Source organism: Poromitra crassiceps (assembly GCF_964638095.1).
Source record: "Poromitra crassiceps genome assembly, chromosome: 8".
NCBI lineage: Eukaryota > Metazoa > Chordata > Actinopteri > Beryciformes > Melamphaidae > Poromitra > Poromitra crassiceps.
Window position 1 is genome coordinate 47942543 of NC_139629.1, and position 18617 is coordinate 47961159.

At 44.3% G+C, this 18617-nt stretch overlaps 1 protein-coding gene across 1 annotated transcript; it reads right to left on the reverse strand.

The window, feature by feature from the left end:
* Window positions 1-811: 811 nt before the first annotated feature.
* LOC310781346 (voltage-gated purine nucleotide uniporter SLC17A9-like) lies at window positions 812-18404 on the reverse strand. The gene is made up of 13 exons (XM_083641958.1): window positions 18007-18404; window positions 16810-17007; window positions 14614-14753; window positions 11326-11425; window positions 10357-10487; window positions 10134-10230; window positions 9109-9205; window positions 8784-8871; window positions 8605-8639; window positions 7884-8002; window positions 4745-4800; window positions 4533-4562; window positions 812-3945 (listed from the first exon to the last, which is right to left on the reverse strand). Exons 1-13 carry the CDS (start codon window positions 18138-18140, stop codon window positions 3767-3769), a joined length of 1404 nt encoding a protein of 467 aa, XP_083498084.1. The 5' UTR covers window positions 18141-18404; the 3' UTR covers window positions 812-3766.
* Window positions 18405-18617: the final 213 nt, after the last annotated feature.

The window sequence follows — 18617 nt, forward strand, 5'->3', positions numbered from 1 at the left end:
AAAGGTATTTTTACAAGACTATAGAAAGAGTCATGTCTACTTTGGCACCTTTTCCATGTAATTCACCTGCTGGCCTCTGCTGGCCTCTCCTGCAAGTTTCCAAATACACAGACCTCAGTGGCACAGGCCCCCCCGAGCGTACCACCCACCTCTCCCCAAGTCTCTCAGTGCAGGCAGCACAGTCACACTGACCGTGACTGTACAGCATCCTGCCATATGGTGCCACCACATACGTCCTGCTGGCCTGGGCCTCAGTGGGCCGGTGGACCTGAGCCTGAAGAGAGCCACTAGTGTGAAGAGCTCTGACGGGCCTGCACTACTAGAACCTGTTCAACAGCTGATCCAAAGGCTAAATTGGCCTGCTATGTATAGGCAAATTGTTCAAGGTTTCCCACCTTGCTCATTCTTTACCTATATGGAGTACATTATTATAGGTCTATGACAAAAGCTTTTCCATATTAAGTAAAATTTGCTAGGAGTTGGAAGTAATCGCAACTTAAGTAAAACAAATAAATCTTTACTGTTAGTCGTATACAAGGCCTACACATTCACATCACAGACAATTTTGGTTCAGTGTTAGAGGCTGAATAGCACTTTGTGTCACTCTCATTATTTGTACTGTGCTGCCCCTCTGTGGCACTACAGAGGAAATACATGTTAAACATATACAGTATAATGCAGCAGATACAAAGAAGAGCGAGGGGAAAATCTCTCAGTGCCATTGATAAAATATATTTTTATTCCAAGTTAATTAAAATATGTTTTCAAATACAACATATTTTTGAAGCAATAGAATACTGCATTTTGTTTCAATTAACTTTTCTTTTTTTTATAATACATATCATACAGGTTATCAAAAAGTATTTCTCAGAAGGCTTTCGAGAAGCTGTTGGTGAACAGAACTCCAGCCATACTGTACACGTACACTATGCAGCATGTAACAGAAAAAGGACAAGCAAAGAAGGCAGTTTTAAACAACGCACAGCTGCTAAGGCAGTACAAACATTTGAAGAATACGGGGGGTGTTCGTTTGACGAAAGACGCTCATAAACTGACTAAGATCGAGTATTTTGTACAGTGGTTTTCCTAAATATGCCTCATCTGAGCATGCTAGGTGTTCACTGCAAAACGTATGTACATTTGGTATTGATATCATATGAGATAGATATATATATATAGTCAGTCCATAGTAATATTGATAACACTCAAAACACAAAGATTGTAAATATGTTTGCTGTACGTCTTTACTCTGACATGACTTCTACCTTCTCCCAGTAATGCAGCTGCTAGCCACAGACCTTAAGCAAGGCTTGCATAAATCCCATGAATCCAATATTCCAGCTTTTTTTGTGGAGCCACTGACCATGTCATAAATGCAATTGGGCTTTTTCAAACCATATGGAGAAAACATCCAACCTAAGGGTACACTTCAAAGTTCAGCTCTGTCTTATCGAAAACTTCCAAGAAAACATTTGCCTATATATGTGCTCTTGTACTTAACCCTAAATGACACAGAAGCAACCAAAATCCTACAGAAAGGAAATTTGGCAATGTACAATTATCAATAAATTAAACTGGTACACCCATGGTGAACATGTCCTGCTATTCTCCCGTTGCATAAATTAGGCACAAAATAATAAATGCATAGACCTCCTGTACACAGATCTCACAAAACGTGTCACTCAAACTGAGAATTGAAAGGCTGGGGGATGACAAATCTAAATCCATTCTAAGCTGCCTGTACACTACAAGTTCTCTGTAGTTACATCAATGCAGCAAAGTCGTAAAGTAGCGCTAATGACAACGCACTGAGTAGTCTCCACTAGTCCCTCAGCTACACTGATATATAAACAAGACATTTCATATCTTGTTTATATACAACAGTATTAGAGTAATGATTACTCTAATACTCTTCTTCATGTCATGTCAGAGAGTGTGAGTGAGTGAAGGGGGGGGGACTAAGGTGTCCCTCCCACCTAGTGACATCACTTCCTGTCTCCAGGCCATGCGATGATTAACAAGTGCAGCAATCGTGGTGGATCTAAAACACAAACAAGTAGGCTTGTTCTCCTCATCTGCCTAGAAAGGGCTCAGAGAAGAAGAAGACATGACAATACAAATCAATTAGCACTAATTGCTTTTAAAGATCAGGAGGAGGATAAGTGAGAAAACTGTGGTTTCAGGACCACATCTGTTGGGGTCATGCATCCTGCATCCAACTTCTAATAGCCGTCACTGGACACGTTTACCTTTCTGTCGGCTTCCGTCGGCTCCGGAAGCAAACAGTCATCTTACCCAATATATCTCTGTTCTCTACAAAACTTGCCAAAACAAGGAGCCATATAAATATATAAGTACTCAAAAATAATTACGTGAGGTATCTGTATGTCATGCAATAATTTTTAGAAATAAAATAATAATTAAATAACCTTTGGTCTTCTTAATCGCACTCATCGAGACTACACATGGGGGGGGAGACGGCCCTCAGTGAAAGCGCTAGTCGCGATGAACCCCCCCCCCCCCCGACCCATCCTCCCACCCCTCCCAAAGCACAATGACAAAGATGAAGAGCTCGTAACCATGGAGATGAAGAGCTTGTAACCATGGAGACGGGGGACTATTAGAAGGTAAATCGTACGGGACATTAGAGCACCTGCCAAGTAATTAGTCAGCGGGTAATGAGCTGTCACTCAAGACAGTTCTCTCAGTGATGGGTGGGTGTAGGGTGGGGGGGAGGGGAGGGCTCACCTACTAATAAAAGATTTCAGGTAGGAGTGCCTCGTCTCCAGATGTGCCCACTCACTCCCCCCCCACCCCACTCCCTCCCCGCAGGGTAAGAACACACCATCTTGGCCCGTCACAACTGTCAGCAAACCCATGAGACTAACACATCCATCATTCTTATGGCTCCATCACCACATATACACGCACACACACACACACGCACACGCACACGCACACGCACACACACACGTCACACTCACACACACACACACACACACACATCGAAGCTGCTGAGTTGGGTAACAACGTCCACGTGTGCGCTGGTAGTAACGAGCACATTCTGACTGACGGGCAGAGCATAGATGAGGCGATATTTAACAAATGAGAAACGTAAACAATAGCCCAACAACTGTCGAGCAACCGTAGCGAAATACTTTACTTCCTGTCATCTTTACTGGTCCACTTCCCCTCACTGGTCAGAACAGAGCATCCTTTCATACAGCTGCCTAGTAACTGTCAGGACTCAAAAGGCTCTGGCTAAACCAAAACTGTACAGTAACTTTGTGCAGGCTTCTGTGGTGCCTTTCAGTAACTAGTGTGGTGCTGCTGGACCACAGACACAGACCCAATCCACGTGCCCCCAGATATTGTACGTGGGTTCCATCAGTGTGACAGTTTTGGCCGGTACTCTGATGTGGGTCTAGAGTGCCTATAAGTCACGCCCTCTTCCACGGTTCCCCCCTGGGTCCTAGGGAGTGAAATTCCCCCATTCTTTTTGGTTCTGTTTTGGTCCAAGTCAAATGTACTACGGTCTCTCGTGAGTCATCTCGTAGATGAATCGCTTGATTTTGTCCAAGTAAAACTCTTTTTTCTAAGGAGAAAGAGTTTCTTTACGAGACGTCAATGGAAAAATGAATGGGTAATTTCACGCCCTAGGCCCCATGGGGGGAACCTGGTAGAGGGTGTGACTTAGGCCCTCGATTGTCACCCGTGGTAACGCCTCCCCCTGGGGCGAAGCATTCTGGTCCCCCCGCTCGGCGCCTCAGATGTGGATGTTGTGGTAGCGGGCCTTGGTAGTGTCAATGTCGACCCGGCGGGCCTCGGCGAAGGCCAGGAAGGTGCAGAGGCCCAGCAGGTTGACTGTAGTGATGAGGGCGAAAACCGACGCCCACGAGCCTGTGGTCTCAATCAGATACCCCGAGAAATACACCATCAGGACCCCTGCGCAAGAACGAACACGAACACACACACACGCACGCACGCACGCACGCACGCACGCACGCACGCACACACACACACACACACACACACACACACACACACACACACACACACACACACACACACACACACACACACACACACACACACACACACACACACACTTAGCCTGGATAGCACGTTAGCGGACAAGTGGGCATAATCATGACAGTAGAAAGAGAGCTCACAGTATCTTCCATGTGATAGTTCAGTTTTCCCAGATGTTAACCGTACAAATAACTCCAGAAAAAAACTGTCACGGCCCCTCCACACTGTCCACCCCTGGGACCACTAACTGTCATCTTCTGTTCCCTCTATTATCATCTGACATCTGATCATCTCCATGCTGTGATGAAACATGTCATATGAAATATGCATGGCACAGAGGAGCCATCTTGACTGACAGGAGGCAAATAGCTCAAAGTTTGACTTCAGAGAAGCCGATTCATTATTTCACTCAACAGATCCTGAAAAGGCCAAAACAGTCATCTGAACTGAACAAGAACGGCCAGTGAAAGATTCATTTCCCTCCAAACACAGACGCTCACCTGAGAAAGCACCGCAGGTATTCATAACGCCTGAAAAGAAGAGCAGATGAGCACAGTTAATTCTCTCACTAGATTAGGGGGTGAACTTTAACACAGAATTTGGAATTTAAATGTTATAGAAAAAGACAAAGAAACTGACTGTCACGAGTTCGGTGGGTATTGTAGCCTAGCCATGGCAGGTTCCAACAAAGACATTGATTTTGTGAACTTACCAAACAAAGCTCCAGCACAGGACGGAGCCAGGTCCTGAACGTTTACAGAGACACCGCTGGAGAAGAAAGACACATCGTTTGCTCTTTGATCCGATAAGATGGTAAACCCAATCTCCATCTTTCTGCTTCCTGAATTGCCCCACAGTAAAACCAATAACTACACTGACAAATCTCAAGCCATAAAAAAAGATTACCGTAAATAGAACTCAACAGACAGGAAAAATGATCTTAGTTTATATCCTTTTCTCCAACCTCCTATCATCAACTGTATTTTTTTTTTTCTTCCCTGCATAACATAATCTAGTTGTTCAATCTGGAAACAGATAAAAAAAAGAAAATGGAAAAAAATATTTCTTGCTTTCAGAAGTTCATTAAAATATATTGTTGCTGTTATCACAGAGCGACCAACCAAGTCCTGTCTCATAATCTTTATGTAAATTACACTCCTTACAATAGTGTGTGTATATTGATTGATATAAAGACTAGAACGACCGCAACGCGGACTTATGCCTCCGCCATTAGTTCATTCTGGAGTCCAAATCGCCATTTGAGGCAAATTGGAAGAGATTCCGTCAAGGCGCTCCTGTGATGTTGCGTTACAGAGCTTGGAAATTGGGTGTGTGAGAGGTCACAGTGACCTTGAACTTTGACCACCAAAATGTAATCAGTTCATCCTTGAGTCCAAGTCGATGTTTGAGACAAGTTTGATTAAATTCCGTCAAGGCATTCCTGAGATATCGCGTTAACAAGCTTGAAAATGGCGTTGGAGAGCTCACCTTGACCTTTGACCTTTGACCACCAAAATCTAATCAGTTCATCCTTGACTCCAAGTCGATGTTTGAGACAAGTTTGATTAAATTCCGTCACGGCATTCCTGAGATATCGCGTTAACAAGCTTGAAAATGGCGTTCGAGAGGTCACAGTGACCTTGACCTTTGTCCTTTGACCACCAAAATCTAATCAGATCATCCTTGAGTCTAAGTCGATGTTTGAGGCAAATTTGATGAAATTCCGTCCAGGCGTTCCTCAGATATCGCATTAACAAGCTTGAAAATGGCGTTCGAGAGGTCACAGTGACCTTGACCTTTGACCTTTGACCACCAAAATCTAATCAGATCATCCTTGAGTCTAAGTCGATGTTTGAGGCAAATTTGATGAAATTCCGTCCAGGCGTTCCTCAGATATCGCGTTAACAAGCTTGAAAATGGCGTTCGAGAGGTCACAGTGACCTTGACCTTTGACCTTTGACCACCAAAATCTAATCAGATCATCCTTGAGTCTAAGTCGATGTTTGAGGCAAATTTGATGAAATTCCGTCCAGGCGTTCCTCAGATATCGCGTTAACAAACATCGTACGGACGGACGGACGGACAGCCGTAATGCCTCCGCCTGGCTATCGCCGGCGGAGGCATAAAAACGGATTCACTTAAAAAGATCAACTACATCACAAATGAAAGGAGGTGACCTGCATGTAGAAACCTCCCCAATTGTACTTGGCCAATCCACCCCGGTCGTTGCACCGCCTCCTCTGCCGATCTGGGGAGAGTTGTAGAACAGCACATGCTTCCTCCAACACATGTGTAGTCGCCAGCTGCTTCTTTTCACCTGACAGCGAGGAGTTTCACCAGCAGGACATAGCGCGTGGGAGGATCACGCTATTCCCCCCAGTCCCCCCCCACCCCCCCCCCCCCCCCCCCACCCCACCCCACCCCAGAACAGGTGCCCCAACCGACCAGAGGAGGCGCTAGTGCGGCGACCAAGACACATACCCTTATTCCGGCTTCCCACCCTTTGGCTGCCCAACAATCTTGATATATATTCTTTTTTTACTTTAAAAGCGCAGCAGCTAACTATCCCATCTCAATGACATCTTCTAGTGTTTTGTATGATACAATACACTTTTTAATACAATACACATTTGAGACAAACACCAGGACATACAGGCAAAGTCTCCCGCAGTACAAAATTCATTATTCGAAGAAAGAGTGAAGTTTTTGGGCAGGATACGCCACAGATATTCTTGGAAACATTAAACCTGCCTGTCTGTCAAGTCTCTGTTGGTAAAAGTCTAAAACTTTGATGAACAACAAATATTAGTTGGTAAAGAAAGTAGACTGGAGTGATTTGAAAATGTCACAATGAGTTGGTATTTTGAACAGTCATTGGTAGTATATAGTGTAAAAAGCAATGGTGAAGCGACACAACCTTGTGAGCCTCAACAGTCATTCATCATTGAAAATAAGCTATTTATTGACCTTGACCGGCTGTACTGTACTTTATAAGAAATGCACTGCAGCAGTGAGATATGAATTCAACTAGAGAGTGGTTGCATCCTCAGCAGCTACAGGGAGTACAGTGTTGAAAGAGAGTGAAAAATCGAGAAAGGCCATATTAACATCCTTACATAAGTTATACTGCATGTGCTGTATTCTGGGCCACATATAGAGTCTGTTCCAACAGCTAGGATGAATTCACTAGGGGTGGGACAAAATATCGATACTCACGGTATCGCGATATTTCCACTTGCGATACGTTATCGATACACTGGCACCAAGTATCGATATGTTTATTTAAAAATATATATATATATATATTTTTTTTTTAAATAAACAGGCTAAAATATTATGCTGTGTGTGGTAGTTGAAATATAGTTTCAAGTTGACGTTTATTTATGTTTGTAGTTGAAACAAAAACATAAATACTGTAGGCTACATGAATTTAAATGTTTGCTCATTAATATCTACTTTTAGAAATTATATAGGTAGGTAGGTTATATAGGTTTTCTTGTTTTAATAATAATAATAAAAAGACTTAATGTGTAACTTTTCCTCCGTGGTATCGAAAATGTTATGAGTGAGTGAGTGAACTCTGAGAGAGTTCATGTCAATTCTGCTAATAAATACACAATACCTGCTTCTTGCCTTTTAGGGGTATTCTTTTCTCTTCAGTTACACAGGTATCGTGATGTATCGTCTTCCAATATATCGATTATCGCAGAATCGCTGTATCGTGATAATATCGTTATCGAGGGCCAAGTATTGTGACCATATCGTATCGTGAGCTACTCAGCGATTCCCACCCCTAGAATTCACTATGGTCTCAGTGAGGACACGGACGTGGGGGGCAGCGGTAACGTTACCTGTGACTGAAGGTGGTGAGGCCCATGGTGGCAGACACAAAGGCTACAGCCCAGGGGAAGGTGGTGGTAGTGCCACACAGAAGTAGCGTAAACACACTGGACACACCCATGGAGAAGAACTGACCAGGGGGGATGGACACACACAAACACATACATCAAGATCTTACAGGAATAAGTTTTTTGTTTTGTTTGTTTTTCCCCCCTCAATTGTACTTGGCCTATTCCCCCTGCTGTCCCGGTCGTAGCTCCACCCCCTCTGCCGATCTAGGGAGAGTTGTACATGCGCACATGCCTCCTCCGATACACGTGCAGTCGCCAACCGCTTCGTTTCACCTGACAGCGAGGAGTTTCACCGGCAGGAAACGCGTGGCGCGATCACGCTATTCCCCCCAGTTGCCCCGACCGTCCAGAGGAGGCACTAGAGCAGCGACCGGGACACATACCCTTAATCTGGCTTCCCACCCGCAGACACGGCCAATTGTGCCTGTACGGACGCCCGACCAGGCCGGAGGTAACACGCCGGGGGCTTGAACCTGCGACCCTCGTGTTGGTCAGGCAGGGAATCTACCGCTGCACCACCCGGGCAGGAAAGAGGACATTCATACACTCTTGACTGGAGTGGAAGAAAAGCCTCCACAACGATAACAGATAACATTTTAAATACAAGATGAATTATAAGGCACTATATTATTTTTATTAATAATTCATTATAGCACTATACCTGCATCAGCTTCCTCACAGAGGCTGTATCAAAACCTGTTGGGCCCGAGAGAGAAAAGAGAACGGGCGATGAGAGAACTGCTGTGTTATCTATCATCACATGCCTTCTAAATTAATTTCCATATCTATCCTCCAATTGCTCCCAGAGGATGCAAACGGAGGTTCATCATTCTGTTCTACCTTGACTGATGAGGTGGTCAGATAGACAGCCACTGAAGAGGGAAGAGGGAATAGCCACCAGCCAGGGAATGACATTGAACACCCAACCCTGGAGAGGAAACACACGCGTTTACTGGATATGAACGAACTAGACCAGGAACATCAGCCAAGTGTTAGGTCAGCAGCTGAGACTGCTTTTGTGGTTTTACATAAAAGGACCGTTTCTCCTGGCTTCCAGCTAACCCCGTGTCTGCGATTTCAATCTCTCAAAGGTTCTGAGGTAAAACACGTGCGATGATCGTTTTCTCCTGAAGAGGGCGTGAGAGGACGGCGTCGGGTTACCTACCTTGGCGTCGGGGAACGTGTCCTTGAAGAAAGTTGGCAGCCACGACAAGAGAGTGAAGAAGGTGCTCGCCGTGCAAAGGTGTGTGATGATCACAGCACTGGTCAGGCAATGAAGAGAGAGAGGACAAAACACAAGTCAGTGCAACAACAACACAACCTTATTTACACATAGGAAACATCACACTAATAATAATAAAGGCTTTAGCTGGAGCAAGAATTCAAGTGAGTGCTGCCATACCTGTGTACATGACATCTGAGTCTAGTGATTTTCTGTGTTTAACCCATTGATACCTGATGCAGCATTTGTGTGTGTATCCCTTTAAGACCGCGAACCGGCGGTCTTAAAGGGATACACACACAAATGAGGGATATACACGCAAATGCTGCATCAGGTATCAATGGGTTAAAGGAAGTAGCAACGACAAGACTTATTTTCACAACCAGTTCGGAACAATGACATCATCATGACATCACTGCGCGTGTCACTTGGCTGGTTGACTATGAAGGTGTGGCTCAGCTACACCGAGAAATAAAACCACTGTGGTGGGGGCGTGGCCTGTTTATTGAAAATAGGGCGGATCATCAGTTGCATGACAGTATATAAATAAATAACCAGGCCACAGGGACGGAGGGGGAAGACAATGGGAGAACTCAATGTCTGAGATGCGAACAGAGAGCTGATCTGGCCAGAGAGAGACTATGGCCTACTATTCCAGCAGAGTCTGGTACAGATGAAAAGTGGATCTAGAGAAAAGGCCCCAGAGTGGAACTTGCTTTGATGCAAGCTCAGGAAACACAGGTGAAATGACTGGTGGTCAGGTTCATACAGTATTGCCTATTCACCACACACACACACACACACACACACACACACACACACACACACACACACACACACACACACACACACACACACACACACACACACACACACACACACACACACACACACACACACACACACACACACACACACACGGGGTGAGGAGCTATATAGAGCAACACCTCATTCTGTCTTTATCTCACCAGACTGCAGGTTGCTTGAAGAGCCGGAGCCAGTGTCTCTTGGACAGTTTGGACTGGGGCCCACCGCTTCCCAGGGACTCCAGAGTGATGATAGGACCTGCCAGCACAGATGGGCGTGGACACATGTGCATACAAGAAGAGCAAATTCACTGGAATAATACTGAGAAGGACAAACCAGATAGTGGCATCATGCACTGGGTATACACACACACAGGTTACTTACCTTCTCCTTTGAGGAGATACTTCCACATGCAGTATGCCCACAGCACTGAGAGAAGACCAGCCACGTAGAAGACACTCTCCCAGCCGTACACGTCCAACATGAGGGAGCCAGCCCCTCCAATCACCAGCGTGCTGGGGTGAGAAGAACAACAGGCGAGACAAAAGGTCACACGTCAGCACTCTTGTAACAAGCTGGTTGCAATTAAAACATAATGCTCGCTGCTTTTAGGCACAGATCTAGGAGGAGCATCCTCGAATTCTAACTAGAGAAACTAACAAGTTGCCGTTCATCTGAGTGTTTCTGCTACAGTATATTGATTAAGCAGCAGTGTACACTACTGCAGATAGAATGCACCTAGTGTTAAAAAAATATGTCAAGATCATTAAAATACATCATCTTCTTTCACATCCAAAAACAATCAAATGTCAGGCAATTATATGTTTAAAACAGTAAGAAGTATAGAGAGGCAAAGTGAACGTCACTTCCTGCTTCAGCACTGTACCAGAGATTTTCTTCCGCAATTCATTTTCCCATAGACATTTCGTAGAATGCTTATAAAAATAGTTTTACTTGGTCAAACCAAACGGTTCAGCTATATTTAGAATCGGGAGAGACCATAGAACATTTCGCTCAGACCAAAAAAAAAAAAACATTAAAAAAAAAAATCTTTAAACCCACTTTTTTTTTTTACGTTTTGGTCCGAGTAAAATGTCATGCGATTATATTTCTAAATGTATCTGTACCATTTGGTTTAAACAAGTAAAACTCTTTTTATACGCATTTTACGAAATGTCTATGGGAGAAATAAATGGCGGATGAAAATCTCTGGTACAGTGCTGATTGAAGCAGGAAAGTGACGTTCCACTTTGGCCTCTCTATTGGGACATTCTAGGAGGAAAACAGCTCTCCCACGGAGTCCTACAGCAAAGTCGCTGTAAAGAGGATGATGACAAATAAGACCCAACTCACCCCAAATAGGAGCCACTACCGACAGTGCTCATGAGGAAGCCTCTCTCACTCTCCACCACCTTCTGAGAGCACAGACTCGCCAGAGAGGGGTAGTGAACTCCTGAAAAAAAGTCACAAAACACAACTCGTCAATAGTTAGAATTGATAAGATTTGTTGATCAATGTCAATAACTCAACAATTTCTGGCATGCAAATTCAATTTCCAGCCTGTAAACATAGCGAGATTACCGGTAGTGGCTTATATTTTAGACACACTGCACAACGGTTGTCGGTCATCAGTCGCTGTTCTGTTCAGATTCAAGATTCAAGATTTTTACAAGTATCACGTGTGAAATTCTTGTGCTGTGGACTCCGTTTACAACATAGTACAAATATAACAGGGCATATGAGTGCAAAAACAACAAGAGACACAACAAGCAATAAGGCAGTAGAGTGATAAGACAAGTCAGAGACAGTGGCATATTCACTGCACATAGGTGCACATGTCATGTGCATACTTTAGACGTGCTTAAACATTTTAAATTTGACGTATTTGACGTACAGGTGCAAATAGCATATACCGTACCTAATTAAACATACAATTAAACATTAGACATACATAGTGGTAGCAGCTACAGTACGGTACAGTACAGCTACTACACTATTTGTGTATGTTAAGGAGTCTCGTGGCCTGCGGGAAGAAACTGTCCCTCAAGCGATTTGTGCGTGCTTTTGGGACCCTGTATCTCCTCCCTGAGGGTAATAGGGAGAACAGGCTGTTGTGGGGATGGTTTGTGTCCTTGATGATCTTCAGAGACCTCCTGAGGCACCGCTGGTTATACAGTTCCTGCAGTTCTGGCAACTCACATCCTGTTACGTGCTGGGCCGCGCGTCTCACTCTTCTTATTACGCAACTGTCTGATGGTAATCGGGAGGATTTGTGTCATGGTGGTTTTCGCGTGGTTTTCTATGACTGAGCTGCGACAGGGCTTCACACTTTACAAGATATTTCACCAGGAGAATCACAGACGAGTCCACAAACTGTCTCACACATAGGTCTGCTCACGGCTTTATCTCTAAACACAGAAATAAAGTCAGAATTATTAAGTCAGAGTTTACTGCTTTACTAATATTATTTTTGGTTTTTTTCTGTATTACGAGCCTAGTATCCAGCAGAGAAGCAGATACACATAGTTATTGGTATTAGTTATTAACACATTGAGTGCCAAGGACGTCTCTGGACGTCCTAAAAAAATGTAACGAGGAGTGCCAAGGACGTCTGTGGACGTCCTAAAATCATAATTCATATTATTCCATAATTCTGCTGTTTAAGGTCGTACCTAGCCAGTGAGCATGAATCCCTTCAAGGGATCACACGGCGACACCTTAAACATCGACACGGGAGCTGCGCCACCCACCTCAGATCCTTTACTTTGTGCAGGAGAAAGCAGGGAAAGACGTGATCAAAGGGGAAACCGATGCATGCTTCAGCCAGAGCCGTATAGATTGCTCTGTCTGCAGCGGACAGTTGGCTCGGCTGCATTCTCGCCCACAACTGAGCTCTTCTGCTTCTATCTATCTCCACACGATTCCCTGCCAGAAAGCCAGCATCCGAAGCCGAACGGCCAAACCTTTTCGTTCAGTCGCGTTTGGCATTTCATTGTTGCGCGCTGGGATCCGTCCGGGGCAAAAACGGAGTCTGTGAGAAAACAGACTCTGTGCGTGTGGGGAGGAGCCCGCAGCTCAGAGGTGGAGAGGGGGGGGGGGGGGGGGGGGGGAGGGGGGAGGGGGCACGCAGGCTGCACAGAAACCACACCACGCCACCACATCAGAAAACACCAGCCAGAGTCAGTGAATGTGCTCGAAATTAGAGTGCAAAAGGTATTCATAAAAGTGACTATATCTTGAAAAGTAAAAAAAAAACGGCAGAAAACCCTTGAAAGTGCACTTTTTTCAGAGGCTGTCATTTCATAATGGAACTGTCTAGAAACAAAATTTCTTCTTTGGAAGAAGCAGGAGTGTTCAATGTTTCATTAAAGTCCAGCCCTGTGAATATAGCCCTAATAGAAAAAATTCTATAGCTGTTTTCAACTGAATGGAAGTGAATCTGGCACAGGCTCCAGACAATTTTACTGAAGCGCTGTGGCACTCAATGTGTTAATCATAAATGCATATCACATAGAGAAATGGAAGACAGACGCCATATTCAGATAACCTGTAGCCTCACACAGCGCCCTGTGCAGGGCACAGTGACTCTGACACACACAGCCTTGGTACTTTTCCCCTCATGTCCTCTGCTCTACGCCATAGTCATAACATGCTGTGTGTTCTGGTTCTCCTCTCTGACTACAAGAACTTGGACTCACTGTTAAATACTTACTGCGCTCCTGTACTTTTGAAGCTTTTCCAAGGAGCCAGTCTCTTTGGAATTCTATTTGCAAAGATATACGTTTGGCTGAAGACATTTTTATAAGACAACTTCCTGACTCCTATTGATATTTACAGGACAGCCTATATTCTAATCAATAGAGTGAGTATAGATGTTTGCCCATATGCTTGGTATACATATTTACATGTTGCCATGAGCCCATGAGTAATGAAGATGCTATGTACAGTCAGTGTGAGAAAAATGTAGATTCTCAGCAAAAGCAGTTGTGTACTGGACACGGGACGGAAGGCTTTCTCATATTAATACAATATTGTATCTATTCTCGCCCCAATGTGCTAAGATGATGTCCTCAGACGCAGCCGGCGGTGTTATCTCTACAACGAAGTAAACGGGAGAACGTTCTCACGAAAATGTACAAGGCTCTATTGTTTGGAGTGGTTTTGTGAAAGATGCCTGAAGGTCGACCTGGCAGATAGCAGGTCATTGAAGAAGAATGTGTATGTGTATGACTGTAATATACTGCAATTTGGTTAAGCGTGATGTTTTTGGCTTCAAGACTCCTCCTGCTTTCCACTTCAGGACCAATCAGAAAGTCACATTTACTGTATGACATCTCAGAGTGAGAGGGGTGCGGTATCCTTTCATCCCCTGACACTTGGTGTTGAGGTATGACAGGTCACTGCTGCAACGATCGTTGGAAGCTGGGAAGAACTTCACATTCTATCCTCTTTGGGTAAATGTATCGATGAGTTTATTTATGGGGGGGGGGGGTGTGGGGGGTGTGTGTATGTGTGGGGTGTGTGTGTGTGTGTGTGTGTATGTGTGGGGGTGTGTGTGTGTCCGCGCAAAGGATCCATTGACACACACACATACATCCATGATACTCCTGACTCCAGTTATTATTTTGACGTCACACACACCTTGCAGTAAGCCCATGAGGAAGCGAGCCAGCGTCATGGAGAAGATGGGCTGGGAGCAGAAGTGGGCGAGGACCGGGGTGAAGGCGGTCATCGCCCCCCAGGCCGCCGCAGACAGGAGGAGGACCTTCTCTCCTCCCACCCTGAGGGCAGACAACAGGCATTATTAGCTCAGTCTTTTGACTATTGAGAGCGACCATTATTACATCACCACACCACAAGTTGTGAGACAGCTGGTGGAACTTTGAACTCTCGAAACGGCTTGTTGCACTAGATAAAACGGGACATGGAAGTCGGCCAAAAATATTCTCTTTTGGGAACAACTTTGGGCCCAAATGAGATTATCTTTGCTGACAAAGCAAGATTACATGATTTACATTTTTTTATGAGTACTAAATTAACCTGGGGCAACGACTTTGTTAATCCCTTCACAGTACTGTGCAAAAGTCTTGTATAATGTAAAAAAAAATCTGTGAAGCGAAGATGCTTTCAATAATGAAATTAAATAAAATTTTATATACAGTATATATGCTAGGGTTGTGCGATGTCACCTAAATAACCATCGCGATGGTTCCACAGTGAAACATCGCGATGGACGATGGCATCATCGTTGACGGGGGGTGGGGTTAATTAATGATTTATGAAGTCCATGCTGTGCCGTTTGGCTGCGCCACTGCAATGTACGTTCACGTTTACAACAGGACAGCTGAGCTCTACATGTCATGAGAGACCAGCGGGCTTGGATAGGCTACTACTACACAGAGCCAGGCGATTCAAACAGTAGGCTATCACTACCAGCAATATTGAAAGGTGCAAAACAATCAAACGTTAACGTTACGGATCGTGACCAACAACGTGTGTGTGTTTAATTTAATTAGCTGGCAGAAAAGGGGCAGAATTACTGGCAGTTAGATAACGTTAGATTTGTGTGGGCTCAGTTTTGAACCTACTGTAACATTACTCACATTGGGTTGAAAACAGGAAAGAACGTGAAGTTTCTTCTTTCTTAACATTTTCACAACACAACCGACTTTTGCTTATCTTCTCTTCCTCTCCGCTTTACCGCTTCTCTGAACTGGGGATAAGGTACGCTTTGCCGCTTGTTTAATGCCGCCCGTGCGGCACTACACACGGGGGTGTCGCGGTTGAGTGGAGTTAGCCTTTTTTATTATTAAATCTGCCAAATTTTAATTTGAACAGATAATCACGATGGTCCGATGTAGAAGGGTCAGAGGTCGATGGGGGTCGGCCCATCGACGATGGTCGATGCCATCGTCCATGGTGCCAACCCTAATATATACACTATATACTGTATATATATATATATATACATAATATATACATACTAGTATGTTTCATTGTGTCTGGCCACAGCTACGCCGTTTTGAGTGCGATCGGGCTGAAACTTTCAGGGGGTGTAAAGGGCACCAGTGCGGGTGACCTGACAGAGCCAGATTTTTTAATTAAGCTAATTAGCTGATGACGTGATGTCATCAGTGATGATGTCAAAAGTGATGTCATAAGGGCGCGCACACACACACAAGGAGGCATTGTGAGAAGACCGGTCAGTGATGTGATGATGGAGCCGGATCTTCGATGTGATGTCATCAGTGATGAGTCATCAGTGACATGATGTCATCAGTGATGATATATATATATATATATATATATATATATATATATATATATATATATATATATATATATATATAAAATAAAGAGCTTTCTACTGATACACTAATGCAGGAAACAAATAAATAAGCATCTAAGGCCAAATTGATTAAAAGAAATCATGGCTGCCAAAGACTTTTGCACAGCACTGTATATATCGGTATGTAGCCTATTTGTGACACTTTTTGAGCCCACAACGAATGCCAACATGGCAAGCAAACATCTAGCCTTCATCTGTACTTTATGTTTTGCATTAACCTCAACCCTGAGCAAACAAATGTGGCCTGTGACGCAAAGCCAGCATGCAAACAACGCCCTGGACAAGCGGTAAGTGTCCTGCCATCCTCCAACAAACTAGACAAACTGGGCACTATCAGGACAAGGCAAACAGTTGACTCTCTCATCAGCATGCATTGCACACATATCCATGCAATCAAAACAGGATGATATCATGCTCGGCCAGCTGCTATTCATCTTTAATAGCAGCAGAGCTGACTATCTATCGTTCAGGGTCAAATGTTTACCCACCTGTCACTGACGTAGCCTCCGAGCACCTGGGTGAAGCAATAGCCCCAGAAGAAGCTGCCCAGCACCATGCCCTGCTCCCTCTTGGTCCAGGCGAACTGCTCTGCCATGCTGACGGCACAGATGGGCATGGCCACCCGGGCGCAGTACAGGAGGCAGGTCCCCAACAGCAGCACCACTGTCCATATCCTCGCCTCTGGTCTGCATGGGACGCAAGGAGAATGGATAGAATCGGTGTGTTTGTGTGGTTTTAACCGTTATTTTACCAGGAAGTCCACTTGAGATTCAGAATGTCTATTGCGAGGGAGACCTGGCCAAGACAGCAGCAGTAAACATTATAAAAAGACAATAAAACAAAACAGTTAAAATACATTATAAAAGTGATAAAAGAGTTAAAACACACAACACATGATCTGACACAGCAGAGAGATGGTCACCACGAGAAGGAGCAGTGAGGAGGAAACAATTGACTATCATGAAACTGAATGTAAAAACAGCAATCTTTCTCAGCAGTTCTGTTAAAAGACCTTTTTGACAGTTTCATGTGCTTCTCCCAATAAGCGATATATGATAGTGAATATGATAGCTAATGTTTTTTTTTTACTCTGCTGTGGTGTCACTATAATTTCTCCCATAAGGACCTGTAGTTTTTGCTGTGATTTCATCCTACTCAAATGCATAGGATGATTAAAGCTCTTTTTCACACAGGAAACTCTCAGCATTTTTTAAATTCCTACAGCACTTTTAGATGTGCTTCACTCATCACTGGACCCATGTAGCAGATTAGATTTACAGTGAAGCAGTAACATCTTCTCATATCATCTTCTAAACTGCAAATTAAATACTGTGGGGCTTCACAGGCAATGTAGTGATGAATCTACATATTACTTGTGTGGCCCCAACAACAACAACAACAATAATGTGTTTGATTGTAGATTAATTTTGTGTAGAATTTCACTTATTCGTGGAAGCATATATGTTGCATTTCACGTTCGAGAGTTGCAACAAAGTAGCCCAGCTTCCGCGTTGTCATGCAGAGGCTATGTATGTATGAACGAGGAAATCTATTGTTGATTGTTTCTTAATGACATGGTTAAAAATGAAAATATGAGCTAAACACTGTTGAATGTATTTCTCTGTGGTAAAAAAATAAAAAATAAAATACAAGCAATGTAACGATTGGGGGTGTGGGGGGGTTACCTCGGCCAGGTGGTACTCTGCTCAGTCCGCTTCTTAGGACATCCAGGCACAGCGATCTTGTCAGACGGATGGTTCTCCTTGTGACAGACCAAATCTGGACTACAGTTCTTGCCATATTTTTGAATAATTGCCATTCAACGCGAGGTTTACAGCAGCCTCTCCTCACCCCCTCTGGCTATTTACTTTAAAGACGCTCTCTGCTGCGGTCGATCAAACACAAAAGTAAACGCAGACAACAAAAAAACAACGCTTTTCAGATTCTAAACACACAATCATATCTCGCCTTTTCGACCGCTGTAGCCATAACCTGAGAGACGTGGGGGGAAAGCAGGAGGAAAGCGATGTGTGTCGGAGGAGCTAGAGAGCAGCGAGCGGAGTCTGTTTTTCCTGATGCTCTAGGAGGAGTAATCCACGTGTCAGTTTTTCTCCCCTGGCTGCCACAGACACGCAGTTCTTCTTGCCATCGGTAGGGTTAAATCAGGAAGTAGTGAAGAGAAGTGATTCGGTGTTTTCTGAAACGCCTATAATAATAATAACAACGTCTAGTCGGTCGCTAGGTCCACTACGATGCTGCTATAATATCCCGAAACGCCAGAGAGGTGCCTCGATCG

Coding starts and splice junctions, on each gene's coding strand:
- LOC310781346 (XM_083641958.1), bottom strand. CDS start 18,140: ATGGCAATTATTCAAAAATATGGCAAGAACTGTAGTCCAGATTTGGTC. Junction 8,872..9,108: donor ACACGTTCCCCGACGCCAAG/GTAGGTAACCCG, acceptor TTTCCTCTCCAG/GGTTGGGTGTTCAATGTCAT. Junction 4,563..4,744: donor CTGTGCTGGAGCTTTGTTTG/GTAAGTTCACAA, acceptor TCTTCTTTTCAG/GCGTTATGAATACCTGCGGT.